Here is a 13,313-nt window from a genome sequence, read left to right as displayed (position 1 = left end):
GTACAACCAAACCAACTAAAATACTCCAAAAACAAAACAAAGCAAAACCCAAAAAATCCAAGTACCATTACATTGATTGATGAATGTGTTACCCTAACTAACTCTTTCAAGTATTAAATAAAAAATCTTTTTCTAGTAGCCTAATATCACATCTCTAGCAGGAGTTACTACGTTGCAAATTTTTGGGCCATGTGTAAAGTTGTACAAGTTTTCTATTTTACATTTCTAAATAAGGTCCGCTGATAGTGTAGTGGTACACACGCCTGAGTTGTGTGCGGGCAGCGTGGGATCGATTCCCGCTCAGTGACAGTGTCTATGTGTGCCCTGCGACTGGCTGGCGACCAGTTCGGGGTGTAGTCTGCCTTCGCCCATTGACGGCTGGGATAGGCTCCAGCAACTCCCCGCGACCCTATATAGGATAAGCGGTTTGGAAGATGACATGACATGACATTTCTAAATACTTCCCTTCTCATGTTTGTGTGCAATGTATCACACATTGTCTCCACTTGTTAGACCGACTATTATCTAAACGGTATGGCATTTCTTTCCTTTTCCCGATTTCAACGGCCAACCTTGACAAATGTTTGCAGCTGCGCACCATCAGCAAGCATGTCCGCATTAGCGCATTAGCAAGCAAAACATCATCAGGCTTTGTAATGTGTTTACTGTCAAAGCCCGGTGCTCGTTTGTTTTAGTTGCCCCCGTGGGGCTGCTCATTTCGTGATGTACATGCATGTGATGTGGTTATTCCTTGGAAAGCCCCAGAGACTTTTGTCCAAGATGGATTCTAGTGCGTTTACTACCTGTTGGCGGCCTCCTGCCAGCAATTAGCTTGATTAACACTCCCTACACACACATTTGTTTTCTCGTTCACACACATTTACACTCAGAATGCCACCTACTTAGTTATAGTCGCTGCTTTTTTTCTGTGCTAGTGTGCATTTAAAGCAGAAAAGTTCCAAAGAAGGGCTTCTTTTTTTTTATTCATTTGAATAGAGACGAAATCTGCAACTTCCACCTGTGGAGTTTCGGTAATTTACTGTCGCACGTGCAGTCCTTGAGTCCTGATGTTCTGAGGGTGTGCGCTACAGTAGCTTTTCAGACTAAGATTTAAGCACACAAGGAAGCAATTTCTCCTCCAGAAGAGCCAGTGTGGGTCTCGCTATTACTCATGCGGTGATGAAAGCAGCCTTTGAGTTTCACTTGAAGCCATTTACTGCATCACAGTCGTTTGTTTTTTTTACATTTGAATGAAGAATATCTCATTAGTGTAGATGGAAGACGAATGCTGATTAATGTTACGTCAAAGTCAATAACATATGGAAGAAGCAGCTTTTTGCTGTTGCACCTTAGCTTTGCAGTGATCAAGATCCCATCTGGAAATATCACAGGAGGATTATTTACAGTATGTCACATTTGTTTTTAAGGGGGATTCACCATCTGTCCGTCAAAGTTGTGCCACTTGCAGCTCATCATTCAGTCAATCATGTCAAGGTTTACAGGTCAAAGTTCAGTTGAGGGGGGTGAGGGGGTGGGGGGATGCAGAAGTTTGGAGATTTTCTTCTAGAATCATCTCATGTATACACAAGAATAAAGTTGAAATATCAAAAGAATAAATTCCACATTTTATGAGAAAAAATGTATATTATGAAATATAATAGTAATAATGATGAATAAATAATAATAAGAAGAATAATAAGAATAACATTAATAAACATAATTAATAAAATGTTAGAATAATAAAAAATATGTTGTATCATCGCAGTTCTGTGAAAAACAATTTCTTATTTTTACGTGAATGGTGTTTCTGCGTTACAGACACCGCATTAACGTGAAAATTTAAAATTATATTATGAGAAAATAAATTAGATTGCCACTTCATTGTCACCTTTTTGCAACAATTTTTGGGGTTATATTTCAGCATTATTATCATAATATTACAACTTTAGCATTCTTAAACTACTTACTTTTTTTCTCATAAAAGGATTTTATTCTTAAGACATCAAATAATGAATTTATTCTTCAAACATCCTAATTTGTTCTGATAATATTCCAACTTTATTCTCATAAAATTGTATTGTTAATATTAACACTTTTTTCCTGGTACAACATAAAAAGTAACTCTATAAATGAAAAGTCTGAGGTGGAAAGTTTTTTTTTTTTTGGGGGGGGGTATAAATTGCTGTGAGAGGAAGAGGAGCAGGAGCAAAGGAGATGAAGGTGGTCTCCAGGCTTCCCAAAGCTTTGCTATTCTCCTCAGTGTGAAAGTGATCCTCTGTGTGAATAGTGTTTTCATTCCTCTCCTCAATGAGATTCACAGGAGCATGAAGGCAGAGAAAGAGAGAGAGACATTGCAAAGTAGAAGTAATCCCCATCCTCTCTCTCTTTCCCCCTCTTCTTCCTGTCTTTAGTGAAGGATAATACGTGTTGGGATAAACAACTTTTATCGTAGTGAAGTAAATTTAAACGGACTGTTTTATTCAATTCCTCATCCCAGAAGCATCCTCTGCATTCCCAGCAATGGCTCAAGCCGGAGGAGAAAAAAAAAAAAAAAAGAAAGAGCGTAATGCAAATGAAACGCTTGCTTCTTGATTAGATTACTAACGCAATAATTGTCGCGTTTGATTTATGGCTGTAATCTGTTGCCATAAACGACGGGAAGAGTCGCCGTGGCATGTCTTGGCTGGGAGCGCACAGATATGCGTTACATATGAAATTGCATTAGGGAATGAGCTTGTTGAGGACACAGTGTTTATGTAATCTAGTAAAACATCCCAGGTAATTTGGGAAATGGGACAACACTGCAGCCTAATGTTTTAGGCATAATGCATACCGTACAGTCATTTCTGTTCTTAAAGCGGAAGTCAACCCAAACATATTTTTTCAAGTATATGTTTGATGCAAGCCCACTAGTTGAAACAGGGCACTGTGATAAATATTGCGTTTGTGGAATAAGTGTTAATCCACTAGTTTTTAGCCATCTCTGGGGGCGGCCATTTTGTCTTCTGTCGACTGAAAATGACATCACAACTGCTCACGAAGACCAATCACGGCTGACCTGTTTCTGAATCTGAGCCATGATTGGTCCTTGTGAGCAGTTGTGATGTCATTTTCAGTCGACAGAAGACAAAATGGCTGCCCCCAGAGATGGCTAAAAACGAGTGCATTTTGCTGCTTAACTTATATTCCACCAAAACAAAAAATTAATCAGAATGCCGTGTTTCAACTTGTGGGCCTGTTGAGAACATATTCCTGACAAAAATATGTTTGGGTTGACCTCCGCTTTTAAAAAACAAACTTTTCTTATTAACAAATAATGATCCAAACTATATCTGTCGGCTTGGTGGAGGTAACAATCCTGTTTCCATTGGGGATAATGCTTATCAATCTGATTTCTTATCAATTTTCATTGGGGGAGGGAATGAAATAATACAAATGGGTTTGTTTGCTTTAAATCTTTAATATATTAAACTTTGGACGGAAGATACAGTTTATCCAGTTTGCACTCTTTAATTAGACCGAATACAAAAAGTCGAATGCAGTTTTTGCGTACTTGCAAAAATATCAAAATACCTTTGGAAGTTTTTGAATTATACTCTTATTGGTCCAGAGAAAATGAAATATTTGTTTTTTTTAAACCCAATTGATACAGCAGATTTCAACATTGACCGAGAACACTCATAGGAGCGCTTCATTTATTATTCATCCCAGGGTGTCAGCTCTCTTTTTATCCACCAGGTGTAGATTTTTGCACTGGATAAGTTTCCCTAATGAAACTTTGGCATCTAAAATATGGCCATACTTGCAGTGCTCTGTTCGTATTCAACTTAGCCCAAAACTAATTGAGAATTAAAAACAAAGAATTGTGTAAAAAAAAAAGAGGAAAAGTAGAAAAGGCCACCTCCAGAGAGAATCGGAGGAGCAACCCCTCCCCCAACACCTTGGCTAGTGCTCACTTCATCTGTGACATGAGCCCAGTCAGTGCACAGGTTTTTTTTTTTTTTTTCGCTAAGAGGAATTGATAACAAGCAAATCCTAATAATCTAATTACTAGGTCCTCCAAAAGAGCCGCTTTCCCCATGCCCTTGTAGCTGATGTTTGCACCTTTTGTGGTTAAATTAGTGTTAGTGTAACGGATTTTAGCTTATGCTGTGCAAATGTAGGTTAATCAAGCCTCACTCTTCGGAATCCTGAAAAGACGGTGCTGGCCACTAGACTGGCGGCCCAGGCTCTTGGCCTAGCGGCTAGTGTACTCGACTCTAGAGTGGAGGCGTGTCCGAAGCCCAGGTGTGGCTGGACGATGCAGGAAAGCCAAATTAGAGCAGCAGTAATGAGCTTGTTAGAAAGAGAGATATGTGTTTGTTGGATGACTCATACAGTAGGTAGGAGAGGATTCACTTTTGCATATGCGGGTCTCGATCCTCCCTGAGGGCAGGTTAATCTGCCGTGGCGTTTTGAGAAAGCTCCTCTCTGCTTGACATCGATCTATGACGCATATCACCTTCCTAATCCATTTACAGTAGGGCTCTTTAATTTGCAATATGGCTCGTCATGACTCACCGAAAATGTATCCATATTGGATCTATTCACGTAAAGCCCGGACCTGTGCTTTCTACTTTGCAATTTTCGATTGGGAACGTCTTATTTTTAGCCATGCTGCCGCCTCCATTCCTTTCCTCATCTTAATCCCGCTCTTTTCTCGCAGGCTGAGGTACATCTGCACCAGAGGACCAGCAGCAGCGGAAGCAGCAGCAGAGTGGTGCGACCATGAGGTCAGAGGTCTTCCTCCTATACTTCACGCTACTGCACATAGCTGGAGCGGGCTTCCCCGAAGACAGCGAGCCTATAAGCATCTCCCACGGCAACTGTGAGTCGGATACTGCACATTTCTCCTTTTCTTTTGGCTGTATGTCACCTCATTACAAGACCTTCTCAATACATTCATTTCTGCATATTTATTATCTGGGTGGTTGGCACGTTGACCTTACAGTCAAGAGGTTCTGGGATGGAATCTCTACACAGGCATTCCTGTGTGGGGTTTGCATGTAGTTTCTGTGGCTGTGTGCTTTTCTTGCAGGTACTTACATCTTCTGCTCACATTCCTAAAACATGCGCCCTGAGTTCACTAAATGATCTGTGCTTTGAGATACCTGTGACCTGACTTCTATCTATCTATCTATCTATCTATCTATCTATCTATCTATCTATCTATCTATCTATCTATCTATCTATCTATCTATCTATCTATCTATCTATCTATCTATCTATCTATCTATCTATCTATCTATCTATCTATCCATCTAGCTAGCTTGCTAGCTATCTAGCTAGCTTGCTAGCTATCTAGCTAGCTATCTTTTGTGGTTAAAAGTTAATGTTACCCTAGGTGAGTGTATACTGCTACGGTAAGTTCAGGTGTATCTGGACAATGACAAAGATGGGAATGATGGCATGCGAAAGCAATGCAGAAGGATCCAAAGCATACCACATCGTGTCTCTGGCGCAGTGGAGGTGCACAACTAAAATGCCCCTAATACCTAAATGTTATATTCCACAGTTCTTAAATTCGGACTGAAAATCCACACTTCATGTTGACGTCTTTAAAATACATTGTGAAGGTGCATACAAGGAAATACATGTCAACATTTCCAATACATGATTTGAAGCCACAACACATTTTTTTTTTCCTCAGGATAAACAAAGCGAAGGTCCACAGAGAAATATTCAAAGTGTCTCTCCCACTAAGAGTAGCCTGGCATTGACCTGCTTCTGTTTAGCCAAACAAGCGCTTTCATCCCAGGCCACTAACAACAGAACAATTTCATGGGACACTGCTGTGCATTTTTTGACCGTATAATTTAAGGCCACAGCAGGCGCTCAGGCAGCAGATGTGTCGACATTTGATCCAAATCCCGACAGTACGCCGAACAGAAAATCCAGCGATCACGTCGTCAAAGTGTGTTAAAGATGTGGTTTGTCCCCCTTGCAGACACAAAGCAGTACCCGGCCTTTGTGGGCCACAAGCCCGGCAGGAACAACACGCAGCGCCACAAACTGGACATCCAGCTCATCATGATCATGAACAAGACGTTATTCATCGCCGCCAGGTAAGCTCACAAATGTTGCTTCAGCCACAATGATTCTCCGCGATTGTTGTGTGCTTGACACTGATGGCGGGCAGGTGGCTTATCTATCTCGAAGTGGACGATATCAATGGCTTTATGAATCACAAGGGATCCATCGCAGCAAAGAGCTTCGACTCGACACTTTTTAGCACCTCCTGTCTTTGCGCCTGGCAGGAGGTATGTTTTTTTTTTTTTTTTTGTCGGCAGGACCGAAATAGAACCGCATTCACCCCAAACTTTTGAACATTCCAAATACACAACAAAACATATATCATAAACAGCGTTGAAGTCAAGTCAAGTTTATTTGTATAACCTTTAATCACAAAAAAGTCTCAAAGGGCTTCACAAGGCCATGGCTGACGCAAATTTCTAACATCCCTTGATCTGAACCCCCCCCCCAAAAAGAAGAAAGCGGCATGACCCCACCCCCTCCCCATTCCACGATGAGCAGGCTGCAACGGATGCCGTGTAGTCACGTCATTTTTCTCTTCCGCACATCATCAAGACGACCGCGATCCAACGGGGTCGGCCTTGGGGGTGGTCTTGATGGTGGTCAAAACATGAGCTGTTTTGAGCTAGCTGCCACGCAATCTTCTTTTATGTTCACCTCCCACCCAACAAAATACAGAAACACGATAACGAAGTTTGTCTTTCCTGGCAACTTGAATGTCCTGACAAATGTCACACACTTGTTTTTTTTGTTTTTTTTCCCTCTTCCTGTCAATGCCCTCACCTGAAGGGCTTTTATTCCCATACAAGCACATCTCAGCGACGCAGCAGGAGCCGCACACAGCGCGCTCTCATTGATTTTCCTCATCGCTCTTGTTTGTTACCATTTAAGAAATCTCGCTCCACCTCGTGACGCAACGAGCAATTAGAGGAGCAGCCAGTGTGCCATTATTACCATATGCAATTTCGAATATGCTCGCTGCTATCATGGCGGAACGTAAAAAGGCCTCTGCGATTCTTATCGGCTTGATCTGAGCCCCCCTTTGGGTAATTGAGTTCAGGCCTGACTGGGTGAAAAGACACAATGGAGGGGGTGTTCTTTGTTTTGCTCCCAAGCATGTCAAATTAAGTGGCTGAAGGAGACTGTTGCTTTTTGAACATATCTGTGGTCATTAAGGACAACTGTGTGTGTGTGTGTGTGTGTGTGTGTGTGGGGAAGGGCGCCAGAGGCTTTGGTGCGACTGTCGCCCACCTGCTCCACATGGGGTGGCAGCCAGCAGTTTTAGGGGTACAAGGGGGAGGGAATTGGGACACAGAGGGTTTATTTGAGGGGTGTGTTTGTTGGCCTGCGTGTGCATGTTAGAGGTTGTGGGTGTGTGCGTGTGTGTGTTGCCCACTATATTACACTGACCAGTTGTCAAACGGATCAAGAAGCGGTTTGTCTTCTGTGTGCCGCATGAATAGACAATTGAGAGATTTGTTTGATATCGACATTAAAATAGTACATCGGCATATAGATGTTGTTCCATTCTTAATGGTCATGCAAATCTGAAAAGAAGTAAATAAACAAGTAAACGTAAATAGCAGTATTCCATCCAATCCAACTTTAAAGACCAGTGTATAACGCATGTTTATTGTCAACTTTTTGGGCATCACCTTATCGTGCTAAGCAGCCAGGACAGATGTGAGAGACGTGTTTTGTTTTTGTGCGACTCAAGAGATGTCCTGTTTTTTTAAAAAAAATATTATTCAAAATGTTTGTTCTAAAGGCCTTTTCACACTGTACCTAGCAACCTGTGCAAACCAATTCAATGTGTACGTACGAGGAGGGATCAAGGATGGAAGACCGCGTCACATGCTGTGTCGAAAAATGTTTCATTCGAGACTTCAGAAGGCACATTCAAGAGACAGGGCTGGCAAAGTGATTTCAGAGCGCTAACAGAAATAGACCAACCAGCGGGCAAAACCTCTTCCGAGTAGGCTGCTACGCAAGCAGTTCCAAGTATTAGCAAACTTGTGCCGGGTCATTGTCGTCCTGGCGCGCTGCCCCTGCGGTGAACACCAAGAAAACCAAGTGTAATGAATAAAAAATTGCATCACCTTAGGTGCTAAAAAAAATTGCTTAAAAATGTGTTTATGTATGTGCTTAGCCTACTAAGTCAAAGCGGACGTACGACCACCGGGATAACCGGAATGTCTTTTGTGAGATTAGAGTGAGCCCAATGACCTGCTATCGATTCCCTGCGCGGAAAACTAAAGCGTTGTTGATAGTATGGACTAAATTGCAACAGGATACCGGTAAAAGTTGAGTAATGAGGGAGATAAGGGAGACGATCAATTTGAAAGCGTTGTGCCGGCAAAGCGGTGTATTAAATAGTCACTTTTATGCAGTCAGATGACTTGTTTATTCTGGAGCCAGCTTTTCCATCGTGCCTCCAGTCAGTCGCTGGTGTGCTGCAGCTTGCAGATGGCCTCTGTGAATGCCATCCAAAGCCTCACATTCGGTTCAGGCTGTTTTTTTTTCTTTAATGGCCGCGCACGCTATTGAATCCCTTTGGCTTTCGTTTTGATGCTGGCAATGAATTAACAAGATCCCTAATACGAATCTAGCTACTGATGAAATTGTAAATAGACAAAGTGGCTTATGCATGGAGGGAAAGAGTCTTTAGCCAAACTGAGCAACAGATGAGCTGATTGAAATTAATAAATGGCGTTTTGTGTGTTTGAATGAAATGCGTTGATTTGAGGAGGACGAATACGCCGTTCACTTGGTCCGCCTCATGTGCGCTTGAATGCATGGACATTACTAAACTCCCGTTGAGCAGCTCATATCATTTTCACCAATATGTTGAAAATGTCATTAGCCCAGTCAGCTTTTAAATCACGATTACGTATTCAGGTCAGGAATCATTTATAGCCTTAATGTTCTGAATCATAGTCAGTGCCAGAGAGGAAGAAGTTGAGCCTGATGAGATGCAAGGCTGAGTGAGGTTGTTCATGGCGCAATCTTCCAGAAAGCCTGAGGGGATTTGGACTTCTTCCTTCAGACTTTATTTGCCTTCAGCCTAGTGAGGATAAGCAGTATAGAACATGGATGGATACTGCTTTTAAAGCCAAGCAATTCACAAAACAGATGTTTGTTTGTAGAGCCAAACTGATTACGGTTTGTTTGCTGTCTACGATCCCTCTAAGATAGGGCAATGAACGTGAAATTGGAGTCTGGTTACTAAAAACAAATTCAGAATATTATACAAACAAAATTGTAATTTTACAGATTTAAGTCATGATATGAAGAGAAAAACATCACCATTTACAAAAAAATGCAGAATTTTACTTGAGTAAAATTGAGTATTTGAGTTATGCGCATAAACATATGCAATGTGTTGAGCTAAGGACATTCATAAAGAATAACATATTCAATACTATTGGATACTTTTTAAAGTTGTGAATAGATTCCATCATGTTTTTCGTATCAGGTTTTATAAAGTTTTTTTTTTTAAATACATTAAAAAAATATATCTTACCTTTATTTATGTGTGTGTATATATATATATATATATATATATATATATATATATATATATATATATAAATAATATGAATATATATATAATATATATACTATATATATAATATGAATATATAATATATATATATATTTATATGTATATATATATATATATATATATATATATATATATATATATATATATATAATATAATATACATATATATATAATGAAAAAAAATCAGGATCAGGTGTCTGGAACATCCCCCCATGATAAACGGGTGTTCACTCTATTTTCACTGGCCAAATTAGCTACACCTTCACTATCTACTGAGCATTAATTAAAACGAAGCATGATTGCATCCAAGGTGATGCGGGAGGTCCGCGAATGTGATAAGAGCGTGCCGGTGTACCTAATGTTGTGGCTGATGAGTGTATGCGCGCTGTCACAGGTGCTTTAGCAGTGCGCCATAATTCAGCAGTAAACTGCTCTTGATGCAAGATTCCTCTCCCCGGCGCTCCATATTTCATGTTCAAGGTACACGCTGCATGACATTCAGAGGCAATTCATCACGGGGCTGTGGGAGATTTATCATTCACTTTGCTGGATGTGCACTTGTATGTGTGTGTGTCTTTGCATCTTTGGGGTGCATGCAGTTGTGGCCATCCTCTTTTAAATCAACCACTCTGATTGTAACCCATTTATCATGCTGCAGTCATACATTTTTTTTTTTTTTTTTTTTTTTAATCAGATCAGAGTGTGTCCAGATGCTCATGGTGGTGTGTGTTCTTGGATCTCTATGTGAACCCCTTGTGATATTTAGAATCCTTCATGCACAATAACAGTGTGCACAAAGGTCAAAGTTGAACCAGGAGACGCGCCTGTTTGCTAAAAGGAAATATAAACACCGGGAGGCAAATTCACTCGCGTGTACGTACCTGTTTAATGTCTTTTTGACAAATTGGGCTTTTCCGGATTAAATGGAGCATGGGATGATCTCTGAGTTAGTTGTGAAAAAAAAAAAAAAAAAATATATATATATATATATATATATATATATTAAAAAAAATATATATATATATATTTATATATATATATATGATTAAAAAGTAGGAAAAAACTTTGTATCATGTTTAAAACAAAATATTAGTTGCAAACTGAAATAATCATTTCGTGCTCATTTAACAGACGTTAAATAGATGGCAAACTATATTTCATCTTTAAATGAAGAGTCTTCCGGACTTGACTTTTGTTTTGTCTTATTGTGTTCTTACTATGTTATGTTGCAGGAAATAGTTGCATGATATAGAATTTCATTTTATCAAAATGGTTGAGGAATAATAACCTTTAATTATGCCATTTAAGGCTAAATTAACTTATGCTGTACTGTTTTGTTTTCAATATTTGAATGAATCCAAAACTTGGAACTGCTCAGATTAATAGACTGACTAGAATAAACTTTTCCTTATGAGTCAACTACGTAGTGGTTGAAAGAGCACATTTGTCCCTGAATGAATGAGCCACAGTTTGAGTTTGGTAACACGCTGATGTAATAATCACTTGCATGTTTGAAAAAAAAAATAATAATAAATCACCTTTATAATGAAAAGGCACAGCTTGGTCTTAATTACAAATGGTCACATTACCATTTGCAGGATAATATCAGCCTTGTATAAACGTTCTTTTTTTTTTAGTTGGATGGCTGCAGGACATGAGAGGACATGCAAGCAAAAGAAAGCCATCTTTACAGAACGAGGCATGGCATGTGCGAATGCGTTACCGTATAGCCCAGCTGGGCCGGCATACCTCGACTGTGTGCACACGCGGGGCATAGTCGCCATTCCCGGCGCACCGTTAGTCCCTCGCTATGGCAACGGCAACAATCTGAGGCAAGGGATCGTGTATGGTTGCCGTTGGCGCGTTCTCCAACTGTGGAGGCAGCTAGAGTGTCCATTATTGTAGCTGTACCAAATCCTGTTAAAACCCACTAATGACTGGGATTACACACCGGCCTCCTCCTCTCCCCTCCGCAAGCAGCCACGTACGCATTCGGTACAATAAAGCTTACACTTACAATAGTCACCTGGATTAAAGGTTTGGCTTGGAACGCAACGTGTAGTATGTCTAAAATACTTGACTCGCCAGCAGTCCCGGCCAATCTCATTGTGACCCAGCGATCCCGCCTGAACTCTGGGTCTTTTCGACCCGTTGGTTCATTCTGTAATTCCGTCTTTTAACACAGTGGTACATTTTGGGATGGGATAAGAATTTGATTGGATTGGTGTAGGCCTAGTTCACTTCATAACTTTGGTTGTAACCTCGGATGGTTCAATTTACAAATTGGGACATATTCTGTGCCTGTATAATTTATATTCTGATTAGACCTTGAAGAATTATTCAGTACTGGTCCGTATTTTACCTTGTGGTTAATTCTGGGCTAGTCAAAAGTTAAGTATACCATTATGGTGTATTCTGGAGTGCTTTTGATTATATGCTTCAGGTAAAGTTATATTTTGGGCACTTCTACCTTTGAATGTATTCTTTGCTTTTCTTGCGATTTTATACCCCGAAGGTTAATTATGAGTCGGTCCAAATCTTCCTATGATGTTTGGATATATTCTGGAATGTTTTTTTCTAGACCTTGGGTATATTCTGGGCCAGTCCGCTTTTTACCTTGGTTTACTTTTACCTTTCGTATCCTGAAATTTCTTTCGTAACTAGAGGCAATATTTTCCTGTTGAGGTGTTTCGTAACTTGAAAATTTCGCATTAAGAGACGTAAGTAGAGGTACCACTGTGCTGGAATTTAAAATGCTCATGATAAATGACTTTACACCACTTTTTGTCCGACAGACACTTCTGATACACTAACTAATCCACCCCAACAATAGGAAGCTGCCTGCTCAGCTCACAAACAGTTCTTTTTTTTTTTTTTAATCCAATGTTTGTTCCCTTCATGCTAAAGTCCATCTCCACCTACGCTCCCCAGCTGCCACAACACACGTGAAGCTCCAGTGGGATGAACCCTTGTGCAACAACACAATTGGCTTGATGTGTTGCCAGTTGGGGAGGGGGGAGGTATTAGACATGTGTCATACAACTGGGGTTTGATGTTTTGCATTCCTCTGTTCTGCATTCCAAGGGTGTCTTTGCATAAAGCACTTTTGATACAAATCAATAAGGCTAGGCCTCATGCTCCAAAACATACCCCTTACCCCACTAACCCTGTCACACACTCGCACATGCACCCACGCTCACACGCAAGCACTATTCCATCCCGAGAACCTTCTAAAGGACCAACCTGCCCCGGCTTGAAGGGGGTCGAGTGAACTCTGGCTTGTTGTATTTCATGGCACAACATCACCCAGGGCCCCTCATGCTCAGGCCTATTCACATGCTCCACTTGTCCCCCCCCCCCCCTCCCGCACAGCCCACGGGGCCCTGCTGGCTCCCCCCCCCGGACCTCTTCTCCAGTCCACTTTGTGCTGAGGATTTGATGCAGAGAAAGCCAAAACAGAGCACAATAGTCCGCCAGCCACCTCCCATGATCCAGTTATGATGAATCTCGGCGAGGGCGGGTTGTTTGTGACGTGCATTTTTGTGCTTTTTTTATTTAGAGAAAAATCAACAGACAGAGGTGGTAAAAGTACTCAGCCTAGAAGCAAGGATACTAAAAGCTACTTTTACTGTTGATTGTAATTCCTGTTTTGATAACTTGGCACAGTGGAAATAAC

General features: G+C 40.8%; 1 protein-coding gene across 4 annotated transcripts in view; it reads left to right on the top strand.

Annotated features, from left to right (window-relative positions):
- Nucleotides 1-13,313, top strand: part of sema6a (sema domain, transmembrane domain (TM), and cytoplasmic domain, (semaphorin) 6A) — a 138,671-nt gene that overhangs the window by 55,701 nt on the left and 69,657 nt on the right. For all 4 annotated transcript variants that reach the window (XM_086030173.1, XM_086030172.1, XM_086030176.1 and 1 more), the window contains 2 exons: nucleotides 4,706-4,867; nucleotides 5,987-6,104. In XM_086030173.1, the coding sequence (XP_085886299.1) occupies nucleotides 4,768-4,867; nucleotides 5,987-6,104 (218 nt within the window). In that variant the 5' untranslated portion in view covers nucleotides 4,706-4,767. The remainder of the gene's footprint in view (nucleotides 1-4,705; nucleotides 4,868-5,986; nucleotides 6,105-13,313) is intronic.

Source organism: Filicampus tigris, chromosome 5 (genome assembly GCF_054856515.1).
Source record: "Filicampus tigris isolate MCC_2025a chromosome 5, RoL_Ftig_1.0, whole genome shotgun sequence".
NCBI classification, from domain to species: Eukaryota; Metazoa; Chordata; class Actinopteri; order Syngnathiformes; family Syngnathidae; genus Filicampus; species Filicampus tigris.
The sequence above is the reverse complement of the archived record's forward strand: the minus strand, read 5'-3'. Positions and strand labels throughout refer to the sequence as shown.